The sequence below is a fragment of the Phoenix dactylifera genome, unplaced genomic scaffold, assembly GCF_009389715.1.
Source record: "Phoenix dactylifera cultivar Barhee BC4 unplaced genomic scaffold, palm_55x_up_171113_PBpolish2nd_filt_p 000528F, whole genome shotgun sequence".
Lineage (NCBI taxonomy): Eukaryota > Viridiplantae > Streptophyta > Magnoliopsida > Arecales > Arecaceae > Phoenix > Phoenix dactylifera.
This window is the reverse complement of record NW_024067938.1, coordinates 317,312-336,815: the sequence shown is the minus strand read 5'-3', so window position 1 is coordinate 336,815 and position 19,504 is coordinate 317,312. Positions and strand designations below refer to the sequence as shown.

Sequence of the window (19,504 nt, the reverse complement as noted above, 5' to 3'; positions counted from 1 at the left end):
AGCCGATCATCGTAGCCGAGTCACCCTAAAGCATGACTACTCTGGCCTGCAGCACATGTTGAGCATAGCCCAACCTAGCCCAACAATATTATTGCTCTTCTCTATCCAAAAAGGAAGACATTAATGCAATTCCATGAGCGAGGCCAGCTAAATTTGAATACCGATCACGTTAGCTGTGCTTGCATCTAAGCACAACGTGAATGTAGCTCATTAAACGACTTAACGCGCGTGAAGTACTCACTTGAGTTTGGCATGCAGTCAGATCGAATCACATGGAGGCAGTCCCCAGTTCGCAAGTCGTAGCAAATAAATACTTCATGCAAATAAGTTTGTACATAACGCCAGTCCACCACTTCATCCTCAATTAATACAACCCCTTTACGTGCTCGACTTTTGTCTAATGATAGATACTAGTTCGGATGATGCAGTATAAGATCCGCTTTAGTGGTGACTGTTTTTGGCAAAATAAACTGCAATCTATAATTAAACACTACATACACAAAAGTATAGATTATTCATCGAGTAAATGAGATTCAAAGAGTTCCCTGTTCTTGGACAAATGGCCATGCACTACTAAATTTAACACAAATAGCAAAAAACATTCTATGATTGAGTCCCTGCTGTCAGGGCATGTACAGTTTCTAAGAGTACCAGCACTCAGTCTGTCGATCATAACCAGAGAAACACATAAAAGCCAGCAGGAGAATGGTAGAAAATATACACAAAAATCTTATAGGAATCACAACCCAATGCCCTAGAAAGAGACTTCTGCTCGCATTGACTTTCCTATCTCCCAACAAGAACTTCATCAAAATTCCAGTCTCTAACAAGGTCCCTTGTCACAGCACGGCTCCGCTGAAGGCGAGGTGCTTGTGCCATACCTTGACCGCTTGCCATTACAGGGAATGGAGCCACCTTAGATGTTGCGGTGCTGTCGCCATGCCCAGCAGCGATGGTTACCTTCTGCGTCAAGCAGCCGACTACTGCAGAGCAACGCCCCTCACCCTCTGAACTTGAGATGGAGTGACTTCTGAAAGATTGTGACGGACTACCCCCGCTATGACAGACAAGACATGCTAAACTCATGATTCAGGTTTCAGATGAGCGCAAGAATAACTGCATGCATGGAACTATAGGTTAGCGAATTTACATCCTAATTAAAAATTGCCATATCGGTAAAAGGTAGCAGCAACACTAATTTTCAGCTTGTTCACGTCTTTTGTAAGACAATAAACTTGCATTTATATTCAAGAATTGCATCAATTTGTCTGGTATGAGATATGGAAGAAAGGATGAAGCCACTTCAACCGAGAATGTAAGCTACATATACTGCTCGAGCTGCACTAAGAAAGCTCGTAGGTGCAGTGCAGTGGGAGGCTATAGGATTTAAAAGAGCTCAGTGGGACTTCACCTAATGGCCCCACCTGAATGCCTCCGTCCCCAGCTTAGTGGAATCACGTATAAGCTATATGCGAAGAAAGACCGGCATAATATACTTCTTGATCATACCTGTTAATTCCCCAGGCAACTGGCATCAACAATTTAAACCAATAATAGCAGCAAAATCTAAGATAAATGCAACCATGCTACAACAATGATAGAGAAGCTGAAGAAAAGCCACCTAGGGAAGGATAACGTCAGTATAAACAGTGTCTTTGCTCGCTTAGAGAATGTTATGCACGAGTGCAGACATGAATTTGTTTCATACCGAGTCCATTTGAAAGCAGAGTTAACTATAGTTTACAGGCATTTGATGTTGTTTAGTAGCTAATTGTACAGTTTCCATGGGGATCAACCAACTTATACTGCTTCAGATCCAAAACTAAAGATTGAAAATAACTATGGGATGAAGACACCAGAACTTATGCAACAATGGTTCCTCACAAACTACCAGCATGTAATTAGATGATCACTCAATCACATGCCTCCAAGTCTCTGGCTTATCTAATACCTCAAACTTGTCTAAAAAGCAATCACTAAGCACTGTCTTGTCATTTCCATCTTTAGAATTCAAACAAATGTTCTGATAATACTAGATATTGGTTTCGGTACCCTCAGTAATCTGGAAATAAGTCTGCTTACCAGCTAACCTTAAAACAGGATGAAAAAGAAAAGAGGTATTTTCAAAGCTCTAGCCCATATACCTCTGCCTTCTCAAGCTCTCTATACAAATGAGTTGTACCGCCTACCAACTTGAATATGTGTAATTGAAGCTATAGTAGGCAAATAGCTTTAGGTGGTCTCAAGTTATGGACCCTCCAATAGCCAGGCAACAATCCAGGAGAGTGGGGCCCCTTGTATAGCCTAGGCAACAACCTAGACACCCAGGTGAACACCCATGACAATTAAGACAGAAGCTTGATCAAATAAGACAGAAGATCCGCATATTATATTTTTTCCCCTTTTTTTGTGGGGCATTTTGTTTTTGTTGTTGGTTTTTTTTTTTTTTTTTTTTTGGGGGGGGGGGGGGGGGGGGCATTTGCACTAAATTGTTTATAAGACGGTGCAGAAACCAATTTGTTTTGGAGGATGTTTGGAAACTGCAGGGACAGAAGAAATTAAATAAGCACCGTACTATCCTCGGAGACTGTTTAGAGGAAGACCTGGAGTTTGGTCAAGCACCTCATTTACCAGACAGCCTGGTTAAACTAATCCTATGGCCTTGGTACTAGATTATTAAAGTGGTGGCTCAAGTGGTGAGGTATACAACTGAACTTACACGAGGCCCTTGTGATGAGCAAATAAAGAAGCTAACCAACTTTTCGTCCTTTTTTCCATGGTAATTCTTAATAGCAGTACTTTGACAACTCTGAAAGTTTCTACAGATTTAAGTGATAAGGTACCTATTTTTGCTAGAAAGACGTTTGAAACACCTAGAAAAGGTCTCATCAAGTGATTTTTGATCCCCTAACTATTTAAATAAAACTGTTAGCTTGGAATCTGAACGAGAAACTAGACAAATATATGGAGCAATTTCAAAAATCTCTAAATAATATCAAAGTTAGCCCTCATAGAAAATGCTTGGCAAGTGAGAACTCCTCAAGCCAACATCAAGTTCTTCGGGCAAGGTTATCGATCCAACATGCAATAGTTGGTGCAAGGCTCAATAGTTACAGCTGGCTATATCGAAAATTTTCATGATATGGTGGGAAGTTTGAAAAGCAAGTACTGAAAGATCTTTTAAGTAGCAAAATGAGTCTCAAATGCCTTTGGACAAGGAGAAGGCTGCGTTTTTTAGCTCAAAGAGTTATTTTATGTATCTTTACTTCTAAGGGCCATCCCTCTCCATATATCTTCTGACCTTTTGTGAACCTTGCAGGTCATGGGAAGAAATCAAATTTGCTGTCTACATCCTTGGAGTTCATGCTATTTCATTTTAGGAGGCTCTTCCATTGTCATCTCAATGGCACTCCATTCACATATATCAGCCCGACTTTGGCCTGAAAATTTCAAAAGACAAGGGTTCCTCTTCAAGACCTCCCATACATATAGGGAAGGTAGTCAACTGGCTCACTAGTTTGTCAACATCGGGGCAGCAAGAGGCAAAGCTATTTTCTGGATGTCATGCCTTCAACAAAAAAATCATGAATTTAGCTTAGATGGATGCCATTAAGAATATGTTATTGGTCCTGACCCCATTTCCTTACACCAACTCCCCCTGCCAAACAAAAGGGGGAAAAGGAAAAGGAGTGGTATTACATAAAGAATGCTTAGAGTTTTGTAGCTTGACTATTTGTTTGTTGTTTCTGATTCTTTGGTCATCCTCTCCTTTACTTTTTAAATGGCTAATGATTTTGATCGAGGTTCTAGAAGTTGGTTCGGTCACAGTCTCTTGGATAGAGTTTAAGTTTCAGCAAACTTGCTACGTATTTCAGAATTTCAGTCAAAAAAAAAAATCAAAAGTAGAAAAAGAAAGAAAAATAAAATGAATTAGGACATGTTATCTCACAGCATTTTGTTGTGTTTTAAGTTATCTAGATCACAGTGTATGTAGTTAAGGTAGCCATGGGATGAAATTAAACTTTGCTGAAGCTTAATGAATTAAATGTACTACATTAATTTAGTAAACTATTGAGGAAATACACCAAATATCACTCGATCAAGCATAAATAATTACACATCACTCTCCAAAATAATGAAAGCTCCAAATATGCACATATATTTTTAGCTCCATATACTGTAGTGTTGTTTATGACTTGACCAACACCCTAAGTTGCATCTTGCCCATCAAAATAACAATCTTAGAAGAAAAATAATCAGATCACTAGAGCCTTAGATAAATGTGTGGTTTAATTTTATTGATGAACTTCAGAAAACATTCAGGTTTTGAGTGCAGGCACTAGGAACCTTATGGCACCTTATCAACATTGAGTATAATGATATGAAACAATATCATACCAACACATGGTCTGCCTCTTGATGCCAACATAGCAAATAAAGGAGATGTACCATTTGTGGTTTGGGTTGGTATCAAGAGGCATCCTATTACCAGTACCATACTATTACGATAAAGCCAATGCACAAACCGGTGCTTAAATCCTTACATAAAACGTGCTTACTTGTTTAAAAATAAAAATAAAAAAGAAGGCAGAAGTTTTGGTCAGTTTCAGTTAAAACAGAATGAAACTGGCTGCATACAAAAACTTCAGTCAGGTTCAGATTACTCTCAGAAACAAATCCATTTTCTGGCCAAAGGGGATGGGTTTTGCCAAAAACTTTAAACCCTCGGCGTCAAACAGGTTATAAAAAGAAAATTCTCAATATATCATAATATTGTATACTTGAGCCAATTTTCTAGTGAACGAGGAAAGTGTATTTTAATAAAGGCATGCAATACAAACCATGTAGGTTATTTCATGCATTTTAAAGATAATAATTGTCTCACCACTATCTTACTTTTACAACTAATCTAGAAAAATGAAAGCCAATTTGTAACTAATCTAGAAAAATGAAATATCATAATCTACACTTTTGACCACATTCCAAGATCAATGAAAGCATCAGCATTTTACAAGCATTACATTACCACAATATACACATTAAACAAATAATAATCACCGAAATGTTTAAAAATTAGAATGACATCTTGAATTAGTAAATTACTAAAAGCATGGTCTGCCGAACTATCCCAAACCGGATGGCTCAAGGGCAATGAACTGAACTAGCCAGGAACCAAGACGGTTCAGCCACCTAAAACAAAAAAGGATTAGAACTGGTCCAAACCAGGCTGCTCTAATTGGCTCCACCCAATTTTAGACAATTCTGACCTGGTTCACAAAAATAAAATCGGGCCCTTATATCCCAAAATGAAACCCCAAGACCCCATGTTCAATCTCTCTCTCTCTCCTCTCCTCTCCTCTTTGAAACCCTAGTAGTCACATTCTCTCTCGCCCTCTCTCTTCTTTGATCCCTCCGTCTCACCCTCCTCCTAATCCCCTCCTTATCTTCCAGTAATGACACCATGAGAGATCTTGCCAATGTCTTCGACCCTAATCGACAACCTCCAAGTCTAGATTGACGTGCTCCAGCCCCAATAGACGACCTCTAGCCCCCTTTTTCCCCTTTAGCCTTGATCGACAAGCTCCAACCCCCGATTCACCTCCTCTTCTATGGTAGGTCCTTCCTCCCCTGCTCTCCCTCCAACTTCTTTGTTTCTCACTTGTTTGCTCGTCGACACCTGATCGGCATCGACGTGCATATCGTGCATCAATATGGTACAGTATCAACCCAATACCTAACCAGTACAAGTCATAGCACCAACTTTGTGAACCTGGACTAAAAGGTTAGAACTTGACAAAAAAGAATTATTTTATTAATTTAATATAGATGAAGCACCTCAACAAATATTATAATTCAATATTTTTATATTCTCTACCATTTTAATATCAATAGGAAGTATGCTAAGTTGAAACTATTATCCTACCTTCTCCTCACAAATTTTTTCCTCTTTTCTAGTGGACATGCATCAAAATCTTACTCTCACTATGTGTCCATGCAATGTTGGTTACAAAATATATGTGTTAGTCCATAGAAAATAAGATGAATCCATGTAAAAGTTCTTAAAATAACATCATTATCACTTACTATATATGAATATCCAAATAAATTGCATATACACAGACCACTAATAGAGCCAAAATATTTATTCACATGCAAATCTTTGATCAGGATCAGTACAAAGACACCTCAAATGAAACAGACATTGGATGTGTACAACAATTGAAAAAGTGATTGATAATTGGATGACCGAAGTAGCCTGTTTAGAAATTTTGCAGAATACCAGCATACATGATCACCTTCCTATTATTTAGCAATAGAAAAGGCAAGAAGTCGTATGATTCCAGACTGTAGATCAAAAAAGGAAAGGGAAAATCAATAAATTTCTTACTGGACATATCAGCAATCATATCTGCCCCTTGAGAAGGCAATTTAATAAATGAAACTTAGTTGTAGCACTTATGTCCTCTGTAACTCGAATATCTTGAGTTGCAAATCATTAAATCATCGACGTGCATCTAATATTCAGCCATGAAAATGCTATATAAATAATCAATACACGAGACGTCCCATTATTATTAATTTTGGCAAACATATGAGGAGGGCAACAAATTCCAATACCTCCAAATTATAAACTTTACCCTGATAGGATAATAAGCACAGGAAAAAGTAATTTTCCCTCAAATCCCATCGAAATCCAAGCATATGCAGATCGCATCAATCATCGGGATATCAAAACATAGCAATCCAATATCACCAAAGGCCCAAAGAATAAAACCAATTGAAACCATACAGAGCAAGTCACGAACAAATTCTTCCAATCCACAGATCCAAAAGGAGAGAAAAACATGTAATGCTCATCAAATCAAACGAATTCATCCAAAGGAGCAAACGACATCAAACCCTAGCCGACCAATCAATCGATCTAACAAAAACCTAAAATCGCCTAAATATTCTCGCAGCAATCAAAAGAAACCATAATCTACATAGCAAGAACGATCATCCATATAAAAAATCTGCCGCTATTATTGACCCAATTAGAGAGAGGGAAAGAGAGAGGGAAAGAAAGTGCTGACCTTTTCCTTCGAGTGAAAGGCTTTGGGACCGAGCGGTAGGCGGTGAGGAGGTAGGAAGGAGATGGCCTTTTTTTTCCATTTAATTTTTTATACGAAGCGCAATAACATAATTATTAAAACACCCTTGAAAGAGACGGGCGGGCATTTTTTTCTTTTTTATTGATTTAACGAAGTATAGTTTTGCAGCCAATCTAACGCAGTGTGGTTAAATGTAGAGGGAGAGGTTTTTCTTTTCTCAGACTCTTCGACGTTAAAAACCAAACATCGTTGGGGTCTGCCCTCGTAGAATGGAATATTAATGGCTGTACAAAACCACTTGCCAGTTTGCCCAACGAGCCAAACTACCCTCTCAAATGGTGGTCCAAGAGAAGGAACTTATTCCAACATGTCTAGTGCAGTTAAGACTCCATGCTGACTAGGATGGACCGTGCATGCTGCCAATCATAGTCGTTCGTTTCTATATGATCATGCATGCTGCCACTCTGGAGGCATCATGTAGGCTGGAAAGGCGGAGCTACCTGAAGCACTCCGAAACTTGTTGTTTTTTTATTTTATTGAGCCATGGAATAATAATAATAATAAAGCCCATAGGAATGAGCAACTTTGATTGACGATATGCACTACCATGTGGTGCACACTGTATAAGATATAATTTCTTCCTTGCGAAGGATCCAAAATTTCTGGATAACCAAGGATGCACTGTCATGTAAGCAATAGGGTTTTCCGAGATCTCAGTTTGTATGATGTATATATTGATCTTGATCCTTATTAATTTGGTCACCATAAACCCATAATCACAAAATAACGGGTAGTTTGCAAATAAGTTTCACAATTTTAAATAAATATTTTAATTATTAATTAATCTAATAAGCAACATTTCAACATTATGATAGTACTGGTTTTACGAAATAAGATGAAATTTCATGATCTTGGTTATAAAATATTGGTTGAGATCATAATAATTACTCCATATCCTGATAAATCAATTTATGCATACATGGTTATCTTGGTTATTTTATGGAAAAGGACAGAGGTAAGCCCATAGAACATGGTGCAGTTGACTAATGGCGGCCATACAATTGGGAACCTATGGGAAATACTGCCTGTTTACATGGTATAGGCATGTAGCTAATAGGCAAACTGGATGCAGGCCATTTGAAACAAAAATGTTCTGAGATCTCACGGACCGGAAAAAAAAAATGGCCCCTTTGCATTGATAATATTGCTGTTCTAACTTTCAGGTATTTGGTGGTCCTCCCGGTTGATTCTAACACATGTTTTTGTCATGTTGTGAGCAGCAGATTTCATCAATCAATTGTTTTAAATAGAACTAGCTCGATTCTTATATTAAAAAGTTAGGAGATGGTTGATATCTTACCAAATTTTCATCAGCATGATATCATATTCATAAGAAAGTGTAAGTCCCTTAAATCTATCCCTCCTCTGGATTTTGCTAGCATTGCAGTGGCATGCGAATAAGAGATGTGGCATGGTGGTATACACATCCAATACTTCACAAGCTGGGTCTGTATGTAGCTTAGAGCATGAATGAGAAGTATGGATTGATATTATTAGCACTCACAAAACTTTCAGCAAAAGGGTGAATAGGTAGCATAAAAGTGTGTTATGGCTTGGGAAAATCACTAGTGCCAATTATTTCAAGCCTGTGTCTACGGATATGAATCACCTTCGATGCAGAAATCCAGCCATCCGACCCCGTTTGTGGAAAGAAAATTACTCTGTGCCTTTTACTAGTGGCCTCTGTTTTTTTTAAGTTCTTTGTTTTTTTGGCACAGAAACATTGCCACCTTTCCATCCGTGAGGCACTTTATACAAATTCTCTTCTTTAATAGCGACTACATTCATAAAATCAATCTCCTTGTCCTTCAGAAGCTAAGTACACAAGTGGGAAAATGGAAGTATAACCAAAACAACATAATGGGTTTCATTGATGACTAAATGATGCACATAAGAGCAAGCATGAATAGATGTGAACCAGTTGATTGCCACGTTTCTAATCTGATCACTCTATTCTCACGTTGAGGTGATGTGCTTTTGTTGTCTCTCTCTTAAAGCAAAAGGTGAACTAATCAGAAGGTATTTTAATTAAAATAAGGTATGTATAAAAATCAGACAGGCGACAGAATTATGCCACAGAAAAAAAAAATTTAAACATTAGCTTTATGGATAATCTCCATAAGCACTGGATAAGCTAATCTGATGCAGTTTTCTTGCATAGAGCACAGTCGAGGAAAATGGCATAAAATTTCATCATATGTGGTTTCAGATTGCAGCTGACTAGCTGAGTACATTGCATCATCACTTCGCAGCTGAAGCAGCCAAGGGCATAATGATTATGATGATTGGAGCACTCATCTCACAAGCTGAGGCCAATTTAAGTCGAGTCTGCATTGAGATCAAACATTACTTTGTAAATAAGAGTTTCTTCTTTATTACAAAGTGATCCAATTGTTTGTGCTAACAACACTCGCCTTTATTGGGAACTTGAACAATGATGATTGACTATATTGTACAGACCCAAGCCTCTTCAAGGGCAAGAAAGATATGAAAACCATGGAACCAGTGCAAAGAATGGCGCAGGAAATTCCTTTCCTGAGGAGGCTCTCATCAGCAGGTCCACGAGGTAGATCTCTTCATCAGTGGCTTCATTGCCTTGTCCTCTTCCAAAGATATCATACCAAGATGGGAGGGGTCTTCCAGCATCATCTTAGCCACCAAATAACCAGAAATGGACCAAGTCTGGAATTTCCTGGCCTGTTTGCCAACATACCTTCCAAACTTGCCATCATAATATTCTGGCCAGCCGTCCTTCAACAGCCGGCTTTCTGCAAGCTCTATTGCTCGTCTGGCAATCTGTGGTCGACCTGTCTTAATACAGGCTGCAGTGAGCAGCCACAGAAGCACTGCACGAATAGCAGAAAAGGAGAGTGAAGCAAAACTATGATTTTTTAAGAGCTTTTGGCATTTGTTTAGGACAACCTACACTAAAATCCTTGTTTTAAAGGACATCACGAGAAACCTTGGCAAATATGATGACGTTCATAAAGGAAAATATTGATTTAAAAAGTACTTGTTGATCTTATACCATGGCAAAAATTCGAAACAGAGCATGCCCAGAATTTAGAAAGGAAAGGACAATCGTAAGGTCATTTCAAGACCTTATAGCATTGTAGAGAACAGCAGGGCAATCTACAGTAAAATCCTTGTCTTAAATTGGCTTGAAGACAAATTCATAGTTGATGAAGGTTGGAAAGGAAAAGATTTTTTTTTTTTTTTTTGAGTTACCAGACTGATCACAGCAGAAGAATTATTTGCTTACAGATGCACTAACCTGGCCAAGATCCTCCATTGTGGTAACTCCATCTGGTATTCTTGGGGTCGCAACCAGTTATAATCCGCCATTCATGGCTCTCAATGGCTGGATAAGCTACCTTCAGAGGCATTTCTCCAACTAGCTCTTGCCAGCGTTCTTCAATGAGTTCCATTATAGCCACAGATTGCTCTGGGGTAGCAAGAGATGATAGGATCGCAACACAGTTACCTAATGCAAACCATCGGAAGTCCATTCTTGCAGGACTGACATTTCCAATAAAGTAGCCACCACGGCAAGGCATAAATTCAAAAACCCAATCAGGAATAGAGTCAGGAATAACATTAAATTTGTTAACTGCTGTGTGAGAATACTCCTCTGTTTTATAGCGATAGATGTCATTTAATTGCTGGAAGTCGAGCCAAAAATAGCTTCTCATGTGATAACTCAAAGCATGCAAACGTTTCACTATTCGCTCTACAAACTCCTTCCCTTCCGCATCATGTTTAAGCATTGGAAGAGCACTTCTCAATGCCATAAAGAAAAGAGCTTGGATTTCTATAGGGTAACCATATATACCCTGAAATTAATATGTCAAGAGAACAAGTAAATGAGGATGCAAACCAAAAGATAAAATTGTGTGTAATATCTCTAATAGATATACATAAATTATTGTGTACAGCAATTGGAAAATCATGAAACTAGTAACTAAAATACATTTAAATACATTTCCTAGTCTCCAAGAAACTCAGGATGGATGCATTTATAAGAAGTTAAGAACATCAATGAAAGAACAAAACTGAGATGCAGTACGAGGAATGCTGGATCTTGGAAGCGATAGTTTACCAAGAAACCTATCAGGCAATATTTGTTTTCTGGTTCAGATGCTCAGTGCAGAACAATATATTCACATTTAGTGCAATCAGAATATCTATGCAATTTTGTTTAAATCAACAATTATCAATTTTTTTTAAGAAATTTAGAACATTCAAGACATGAAGCAGATGAGAGGCAATGCTCTGATTTCTTTAACCAGCAATTTATAATGATTTAGCACATTGTTGGAAGCATGAAACTAATTAGAAAGTAAAAGGCTCATGTTATTTCACTTGACTAAGCATGGTGATTTTAACATTACCAAGCACATTGATTGGCTGCCTCTAGCACTACATGATAATTTTCTAAATCCAAATTATCTAACAGTGAGGTTGATTGATACTATTGAGATCCTCAACACATATGGAGTCTTAGAAAAGATCATTCTTACCCCATATAAGGTAATAAATTGACAACTTGTCATTTCTCAGATGGAAGAATATTTCTGCATTCCTGTTTATAAAGGACATTTAGAAAAATACGATGGGCATCTAATGAACCTTTGATTGCAAAGAATTCAACTTTACCATCTTAGAATTCCTCTGTTTTCTTACACAGGAAAAAGAAGGAAAATCCATCATGAAGTTTTCCTGGTCATTGAGTTTTACACTTAGCTGCCAGAATCAAGAGTGGATGTGAGAGCGGGTTTAGGGAACCAAATACTTTAGAAACACTTTTAGTAAGAAAGCGTTTCAGAAGCAAGTGCCGATTCGAGATTCTGAAGATTCTTGAGCAAGTGCATTGCCTTAAGTAGAAGATTCCAGCTACCAAGGTTTCGTAGCCAAGCAGTAGCCACTAGGACATCCAATATATTGTGAAAATTATCCATTTTTAAGGACCTAAAAAGGCCCATTTCATTTCTAAAAATTGAGATCTGGATACACAAATTTCCTTTAAATTGATAGAATCCATAGAATAGCTATTGCAATCAGACCACTATTAAAGTTAGCTTTCTTATAGACTCCAGGAATTATAAGGTGCAAACTTAAGCAGCTATGATGACTGGATTGTTTACACCCTTAGGTAAGAGTTAATTTAGATCAACTAGCTTTTGAAGTGCAATGTGAATTGAAGCTTGTCCCAATGGTCACACCCCTCTGCTTAGCAACCAGAGATTTTGAGTGCATCTCCAAGTATTTGCGCTTGGGTGGTTAAATTGTGGGTGGGTCTCCCTCCATTTCTTAAAAATAAAACGAAGTGTGATGATTAGTGAGCCTGAAGATACAATTTTACTGGACAGCACTAAGGTTGGTAATTTTGTTATTGTTTTTGTAGAAAAGTGAAGCACAAATCCTAGAGGAAAAACATCTTCTTATATATTGTGACTAAACTTTCAGAAATAAAAAATATAGTTTTTATTGAAGGATGATATAAAGACAAGGCAACAATAAAGTGATGAAAATCTTTAATCTTCAAGAAAAGCTGTCATGCATAGAATATTTGGTTAAGAAACAGAATACATTGCAATACAAGATAACGTAGCCCCTCGTAGATATAACTAGACATGAATGGAAAAGTAACCTTCATAAGGCCTACCAAAATAGTGGAGATAAGCTCTATTGACAGCCACGGTTCAGAATAATGAGAATTACTTGTCTATTTGATAAGCTTCAGCATTCAAGTACCAGATATCCAGAGACAAGCCTCATTTCAGGCTTTTAGTATGAACAATTCATACTAGGTGACACCAAAGCTCAGAACTGCTTGCCTTTAGAATATGTAGGACTCCATTTAAAGAATTGATAACTAAATGTTTATAAGTTGGTAAAGCGAGGATAATCTGCTTCTAGGAGAAAAGGTATCAAGGCATGGTGAGACCTAGTCATTTGAGTCATCTATGTAAAATTTTTGCAAACAATCTTTCCACACACCACAAAAAAGAATTATGTGCATCTTGTTGAAAAAGAGAAACCTACTTCTGGAGTTCTGATAAAGAATATCACATCTATGTTTCCTATGTACCAGGGCTAGTAACTAGTAAGTCAAGATTGGATGCAGCTCCTCTATCTCCTCCCCTGATATAGAACTTCGTGTAGTTATTTGAAAGACCATACATTACACCGTTGTTCAAGCCATTTGCTCAGTATTGCTCATTTGTACCAAGTCATACCAACTCATGCCAAACTAACACCTGTTAATACAGGGAAACACAGGTCAATACCCTGCCATGTGCAAGGTGTCATGGCACATATGCATGCTGCCCACAACAGCCTCAGAAGATATGGCACACAGCAGCATGCACCATCAATTGAACCCTTGTCATTCCTGTTCCCCCTTTAATGCCCATCTTTGACATTTGATAAGACAAATTTTGGTGCAAGAAGCATTCACATGCCAGACTCTAAGAAGTCAAGAATATAGTCTCTCAGCAAAGACTTGCTGTAAAAACAAATCGTATCTACTACACTAGAACTGTTTCTCTCTCTCTCTCTCTTTTGTTGGTGGGGAGGGGGAGGTGAGGGGATTGGCTGCAACTTTCTGCCCAGCTAATTTAAGAAGCAACCTTGTGTTTCAGGAAAATGAAGCAATGTAGACACATGTAGAAGCATGCATGAAACTCGTATTCAAGAAATCTAAGATATGATGATTCAGATTTTTTTTTAATAACAACGAGGCAAGCCTAATCACTTTCATTAAGCAAATGAATGCAGTAAATGATACATTCAGTATATGCCCAATAAGATATGATGATTGACAGTATATTCAAAATAGGCAACAAGGATCCGTGATGCCCAACATATTCAGCCATTCTTATAACATTGCAAGTGGTCTACAAGGACAAGCTGTGGGAAAAGAAAACAAACATCCTCTACTTATTACTTGTTTAATAAATTATTGGTAATTAGAAAACAGCAACTGCCTTGATGACATATAAACAACAGGCCAAAAATTAATGTCTTTATTTTTAACTGTGATCATCCTTGATGACATATAAACAACAGGCCAAAAATTAATGTCTTTATTTTTAACTGTGATCATTCATAACTTATTGATGGCTCAATAAAAATCTCGTGAACACATTGATAGATCAAGAACATGAGAAATAGAATATAGCTTTTTGTGATCCAGCATAAAATATATATGTAAATTATACTTTTGGCAGCAAGCCGTAAATGGTTGAATTTGCTTTGTAAAAGCTAGAACTTGATATATGCATCATGGCATTACATCAGGCAGCACCGCAGCACTAAATAGGAATGCTGACGAATGGGGATCCATAAAGCCAAATTGCTGGGAGAAGGTTTGGTGGTTATGGTTATGGCATCATAGAATTATATTAATGGGAGAAAGAGGGCATATATATTATGAAAATTCAAAATTGGGAACAGGAACCCTTCAGAGTTCAGATAGGAATCGACACAGATATAATGTTGTAGCAGATTATAAAGAATATAAATTCAGGAAAATATCCTGACCAAGATTGTGGAAATCATACTGCTTGTACAATATTTTAAAAATAATCTGAAATAGTTATAATGATGTTACAGATCATAAAGAATATGTATGTAGAAAAATATCATTTTGGAGATGATACTTCTTGTGCAATTTTTAAAAATAATAATGCTATCCAATGGATAAATCTATGACGTTAGTCTAGAGAGAGAAAAAATCAATTAGTCTGGCAACAATGTTCAAGTTGCTTAAACATTTTCATTACTCAAAAAGCTGTGCATGATCTTACCATTCTCCGATCAATCATTGAGCATCCGTCAGCACAGAGCAGGGTTGGAAATGTGTCAAAGCCCTCAGACAGACATAAAGCTAATATAAGCCTCATCCCCTTCTGACAATCAGGTGTTTCTGCAAGAGATAAATCCCCAGTAGACTTTGTATAGGCACGCAGAAGAATTATCCACCAGAATCCTGAGTCAACAGGTGCGACTCTTCCAATTGCACTCTCACCAAAATCTGCAATCAGAGTATCAGTTTTCCTAACAGGATCATGGAGGACTTTGAAGCTGGCTGGCATCACACCCTCGCCAAGCTTGAAACGATCTATCTTCTTTTCCCATCCTTGAAGGTGGAGAGTTTTTAGGAGAAAATTTTTAACTATATCGTGTTCCCCGTTCATTAGAAAGGCCAGTGCACTTGGTACAAAGTCACGGACAAACACCTATATACAAGATAAAAGCAGTGATCAGAACAACTAGTTTTTCAGCTATCAGAAGCAAACTACTCAAGCAATAATTGACCCCTTTTCTCAATGATTCCTCCAATAAATCTGCCAAAACCATAAGAAGCTTTGCGGAAGCCTCAGGCAGATAGCTACCTAACAAATCCATGAGCATTTATGGAACCCTCGAGACAAGACCTATTTTAATTGGACCCTGCTAAGATTTTTTTCCCCCTCTCTACTAAAATTTCACTAAAAGGACAAATTTAAGCAATCTAAATAGGTAACAAATCCAAGATTAATGCTTAAAGACTTCAAACAGTCACAAAGCATCTATATCATGAAAGCTATGCAAGCGTATAGTTAGAATAACAATGAGCAAAATGATGATTGGAGGAAAAAAGGGAAAAGATATCAGCTTAAAAAAAAACAGCATTTTTGATATTATTCTTTCAGCAAGACTTAATTTCCAGAGTTATGACAAGATGCTATTTCTTGGGGTCACATTATGTCGCGCCCCCGCCTCTGCGGGGCACGTGCGGCACCCAGTGCCCACGTGGAGGCCCCATGAGGAGAGAACACAGGGCTCTCCTGCCACATATTGTCCGGTTTTGGGGCCCGTACGCACGCCGCACGCACCGCTCAGGCCCCTTCCCGATTTTGTTTTCGCTTTCGTGGGGCACGTGCGGCACCCAATGCTCTAAAACGAGTCTTTCTGATGTGGGACTATTGGACCCCACACATTACCAATGAGATTTTCATCTTCAATAGAACTGTTTGAGCTAATAGGCTACCCAAAAAAGCATGAAAAAAAAATGAAAAAAAAAAAAAAGCACGGGCGCTATACTATACCTGATCATAGTTCAGCACCTCCTCTGATGCATGATCATAAGCGGCGATCGTCCCCACCGGCTGCCCCCGGAAATACACCAAGGACCTCCGGAGAGCCTCCCAGGCCTCGGCGACCATCGGGTGCGGCTCGAACGAGTTCCGGGCCGACGAGGCCGGCGTGTCGAACCCCGACCTAAATCCAGGGGAATACGTGCTCTCATAATTATCAAGGGCTCTCACGTTGATGGAAAGCTCACTGAGCGACCTCTCATCAAACGATCTCTGCCGCTCGATATTGAGCTTGGGCTTGTCGAGAAGCCGCGACAGATCGAAGTCGTCGGCCTCCGCCATGGAGCAATGCGATTCCACCTTCCGAAGCCCCGGCTCCCGAATGCCGTCCATTCCTAAAGGTCCTTCTTCTTACGATCTGCATCAAAGTTTTCATTTTTAAGCAATAAAACCAAGGAAAAGACAGAAGTATACTCAGAAAACGAACTTGAGCTCAGATTTATATCAAACGAGCTACGTGTATCTAATTCGGACAAATCAGCACTCAAAAGAACACGAATCCACGAATCTCGGACCAAGATCCAGGTCAGAGAATCCAAAAGAAACCTAGATTCCCCCTAAATCTTGAACTTTACAAGAAGAAAAATCTCCACTTGATCAACTTGGTTCCAACTCACCTATGAACTAATCAAGATCCTAAAAAAGACCATAAATCCACAGAAAAAAGCGGAAAAACTCGAGAAATATGTCAGGGGGAAGAGCGAGGGGACACAAACCAAGAGACCCGAAACGGAGGGAGAGGAGCCGAGGGAGATCGGAAGGGGAACGAAGCGAAGTAAACCACCGCAAAGAAGGCAAGAAGGGTAGGGAGAGAGGAAAAAAGAAGTAGGCATGGGGCGATTGGAATTTAAAGACGGAGGTGGGGTTGGGGGGGGGGGGGGGGGAGCGGGGGCGAAGAGTGGACGTACGGTCGCTCCTCAGCGTATCCGTTGTGAGGAAAAATTCCACGGCGCCTAACTATACTACCCAGTTTGCAAGCCCTTGGAGAAAGGCACCAAGGAATTGGTCCAACTCACCGTATTTGGTGTACGTTACCAGTTATATTATGACGCGTGGCAGGGAATATGTTTTGGTACTGTTGCTCGGCTCCCAATAGTTTTTGGTTGGGAGCTGGAGGGCTCAAAGTTTTCTGTGTTCCGAGAGGTGACCGGAAGTAGCCGGTCAGACCACTTGCGGTGCTGACGTGGACTTAACGACAGAGGAACGGCGGCCGTTCGTCTTCTCTGTCGTCGGCTCCAAGTCGGCGGCTGTCGCCGGGCGAGAAGGCGCAGGAATTTCCGCGGGCGTCGGGGGCGTGAAAGTTGGTGTGTTTGGTGCCGGTCTCTCTTGATACCGGAGTGAGTGTTAACGCAATCGGAAGCAGGGAGGGGAAACGTCACAATCTCTAAAAATTTAATTGTTTTAATATTTAAATTTTATTTTAATTTTGACCGTAAAGTTCGGAGAATACGACCATTTCAATTCATTCCGATTTCAAATCAAATATATCAATAATTTATTTAAATATTAAAATAGTTATCATGCTTTTCCATTCATCAAATGGATGTTATTTTTTAATTTATTGTATATGTCAGCCCCATTTCCATTCATTCCGATTTCAAACCAAATACATTAATAATTTATTTAAATATTAAAATAAATATCGTGATTTTCCATTCATCAGATGGATGTTATTTTATTAGTTCATTTTATATGTCAGTCCATTTGCTATTAGAGTAACACCTGGCTCCCATCTAGGAATCCGAGCTTCTGTAAAACGCTCCCACGACCCGTCTCTTGAGCATCTGAAATTTTCAAAATTTCCCAAAAAAAACCCCTCTAAAATCTTCAATATCCTAAAATTTTTGTATCTTGTCTAGCCTACTATTTTTTTTTTTTTTTTCTGAAGCAGACATATCATACATCGCGAGTACGGATACACCCAGTAGAATCCGCAAACAAAAGGTCTTCGAATGCATCAGGCATGTCATTCTTCCCAATCCATAGGATGTCTCCTGAGTGGTTAGCTACATATGCTGCCACTCAGTCCGCCGCCCCGTTAGCATCACGATACACATGCATAGTCTGAAATGTAACATCCTCCCTCACCATCAACCACATATCACGGAGCAAGGGGTGAACTCTTCCATCACTGCTCGGGCCTCTCCGGATCCAGCTGATCACCGTGGCCGACTCACCCCCCAAGAGAATAGAGTCCGTCTGAAGCACATGCCGCACATAACGCAATCCCATCTAAGCCGTACGTAACTCTGCTCCTGGAGCCTACTCGTTCTTTCACCCCCTCCCTCCACCCACTCCTTCCATGACATAGAACGTGGCAGTGATGAGATGCTGTGATCAGATCGACATTTCGGGCTAATATGGATGGTGCACATGAAGCAGCCTTGCAACCCACCACGAGCAAATAGAGGCAAGATCTAGGCTTGGATCACCCGGATGTAGCTTGAGGACCATCAGCTTCCCCATCCACCCTGTCCTCATCTCATCCTTCCTCTCTCTCACCATTGCCACTTTCCCCTGCTCCCTAACGACCCCTTGAAACCCCAACTACATTGATGAAGATCCACTCCATTGATGGTGAGAGTTTGCGCCCTCAACCCTTAGCTTCGGCTCCTACCCTTGTTGATGGCTCCATCGCCACCAACATCATCACTGTTGGGGGAAAAAGAATCGCCCCGAAGCACGTGAGCACATCGCCAGCACATGATTGAAGGCGCAGTGTTGGGCGAAAAAGAATCGCTCCGAAGCACGTGAGCACATCGCCAGTACGTGGTTGAAGGCGCTCGACCTGAGGGCGCCCAATCTGGAGGCGCCCGACCTGGAGACATCCGATCCAGGCACCCAGCCTAGAAGCATTCGACTTCAAGACGCCCAGCCGGAAGCCCGACCTCAGGGCTCTCGACCGGGCACCCGGCCAGGTGCCCGACTCCGAGACGCCCGACCCGGGCATCCGACCTCAGCATCCTTGACCTCGGAAGCCCGACCTCACTGACCACCTGCTGCGGTCACATCCTTCTGCAGCTCGACTGAGAACCATGCCCTGCTACCGCTGTCAACAGTTAATGCGCATGGCCTCCGCAGATCTCCGGTTCACTCAACAATCAATGCGCATGACGTCCGTTGATCTCCGGCTCATTCAACAATCAATGCGCACGCTGTCTACGGATCTCCAGCCCTCCACGGCAAACAGTTGACCCACTCAGCTACGTC

The 19,504-nt window shown here is 39.9% G+C and overlaps 2 protein-coding genes across 2 annotated transcripts; both read right to left on the bottom strand.

Moving 5' to 3' along the window:
- Window positions 1-495: 495 nt before the first annotated feature.
- Window positions 496-1,116, bottom strand: LOC103702660. Its single transcript, XM_008785178.1, has one exon. The coding sequence runs from the start codon at window positions 1,084-1,086 to the stop codon at window positions 787-789; it is 300 nt and encodes a 99-aa protein (XP_008783400.1). The 5' UTR covers window positions 1,087-1,116; the 3' UTR covers window positions 496-786.
- An 8,213-nt stretch (window positions 1,117-9,329) lies between these two features.
- LOC103702659 (probable alkaline/neutral invertase D) lies at window positions 9,330-17,139 on the bottom strand. Its single transcript, XM_008785176.3, has 5 exons — window positions 17,011-17,139; window positions 16,247-16,652; window positions 14,963-15,394; window positions 10,426-10,984; window positions 9,330-9,997 (listed from the first exon to the last, which is right to left on the bottom strand). Exons 2-5 carry the CDS (start codon window positions 16,625-16,627, stop codon window positions 9,702-9,704), a joined length of 1,668 nt encoding a protein of 555 aa, XP_008783398.2. The 5' UTR covers window positions 16,628-16,652; window positions 17,011-17,139; the 3' UTR covers window positions 9,330-9,701.
- Between the last annotated feature and the right edge of the window lie 2,365 nt (window positions 17,140-19,504).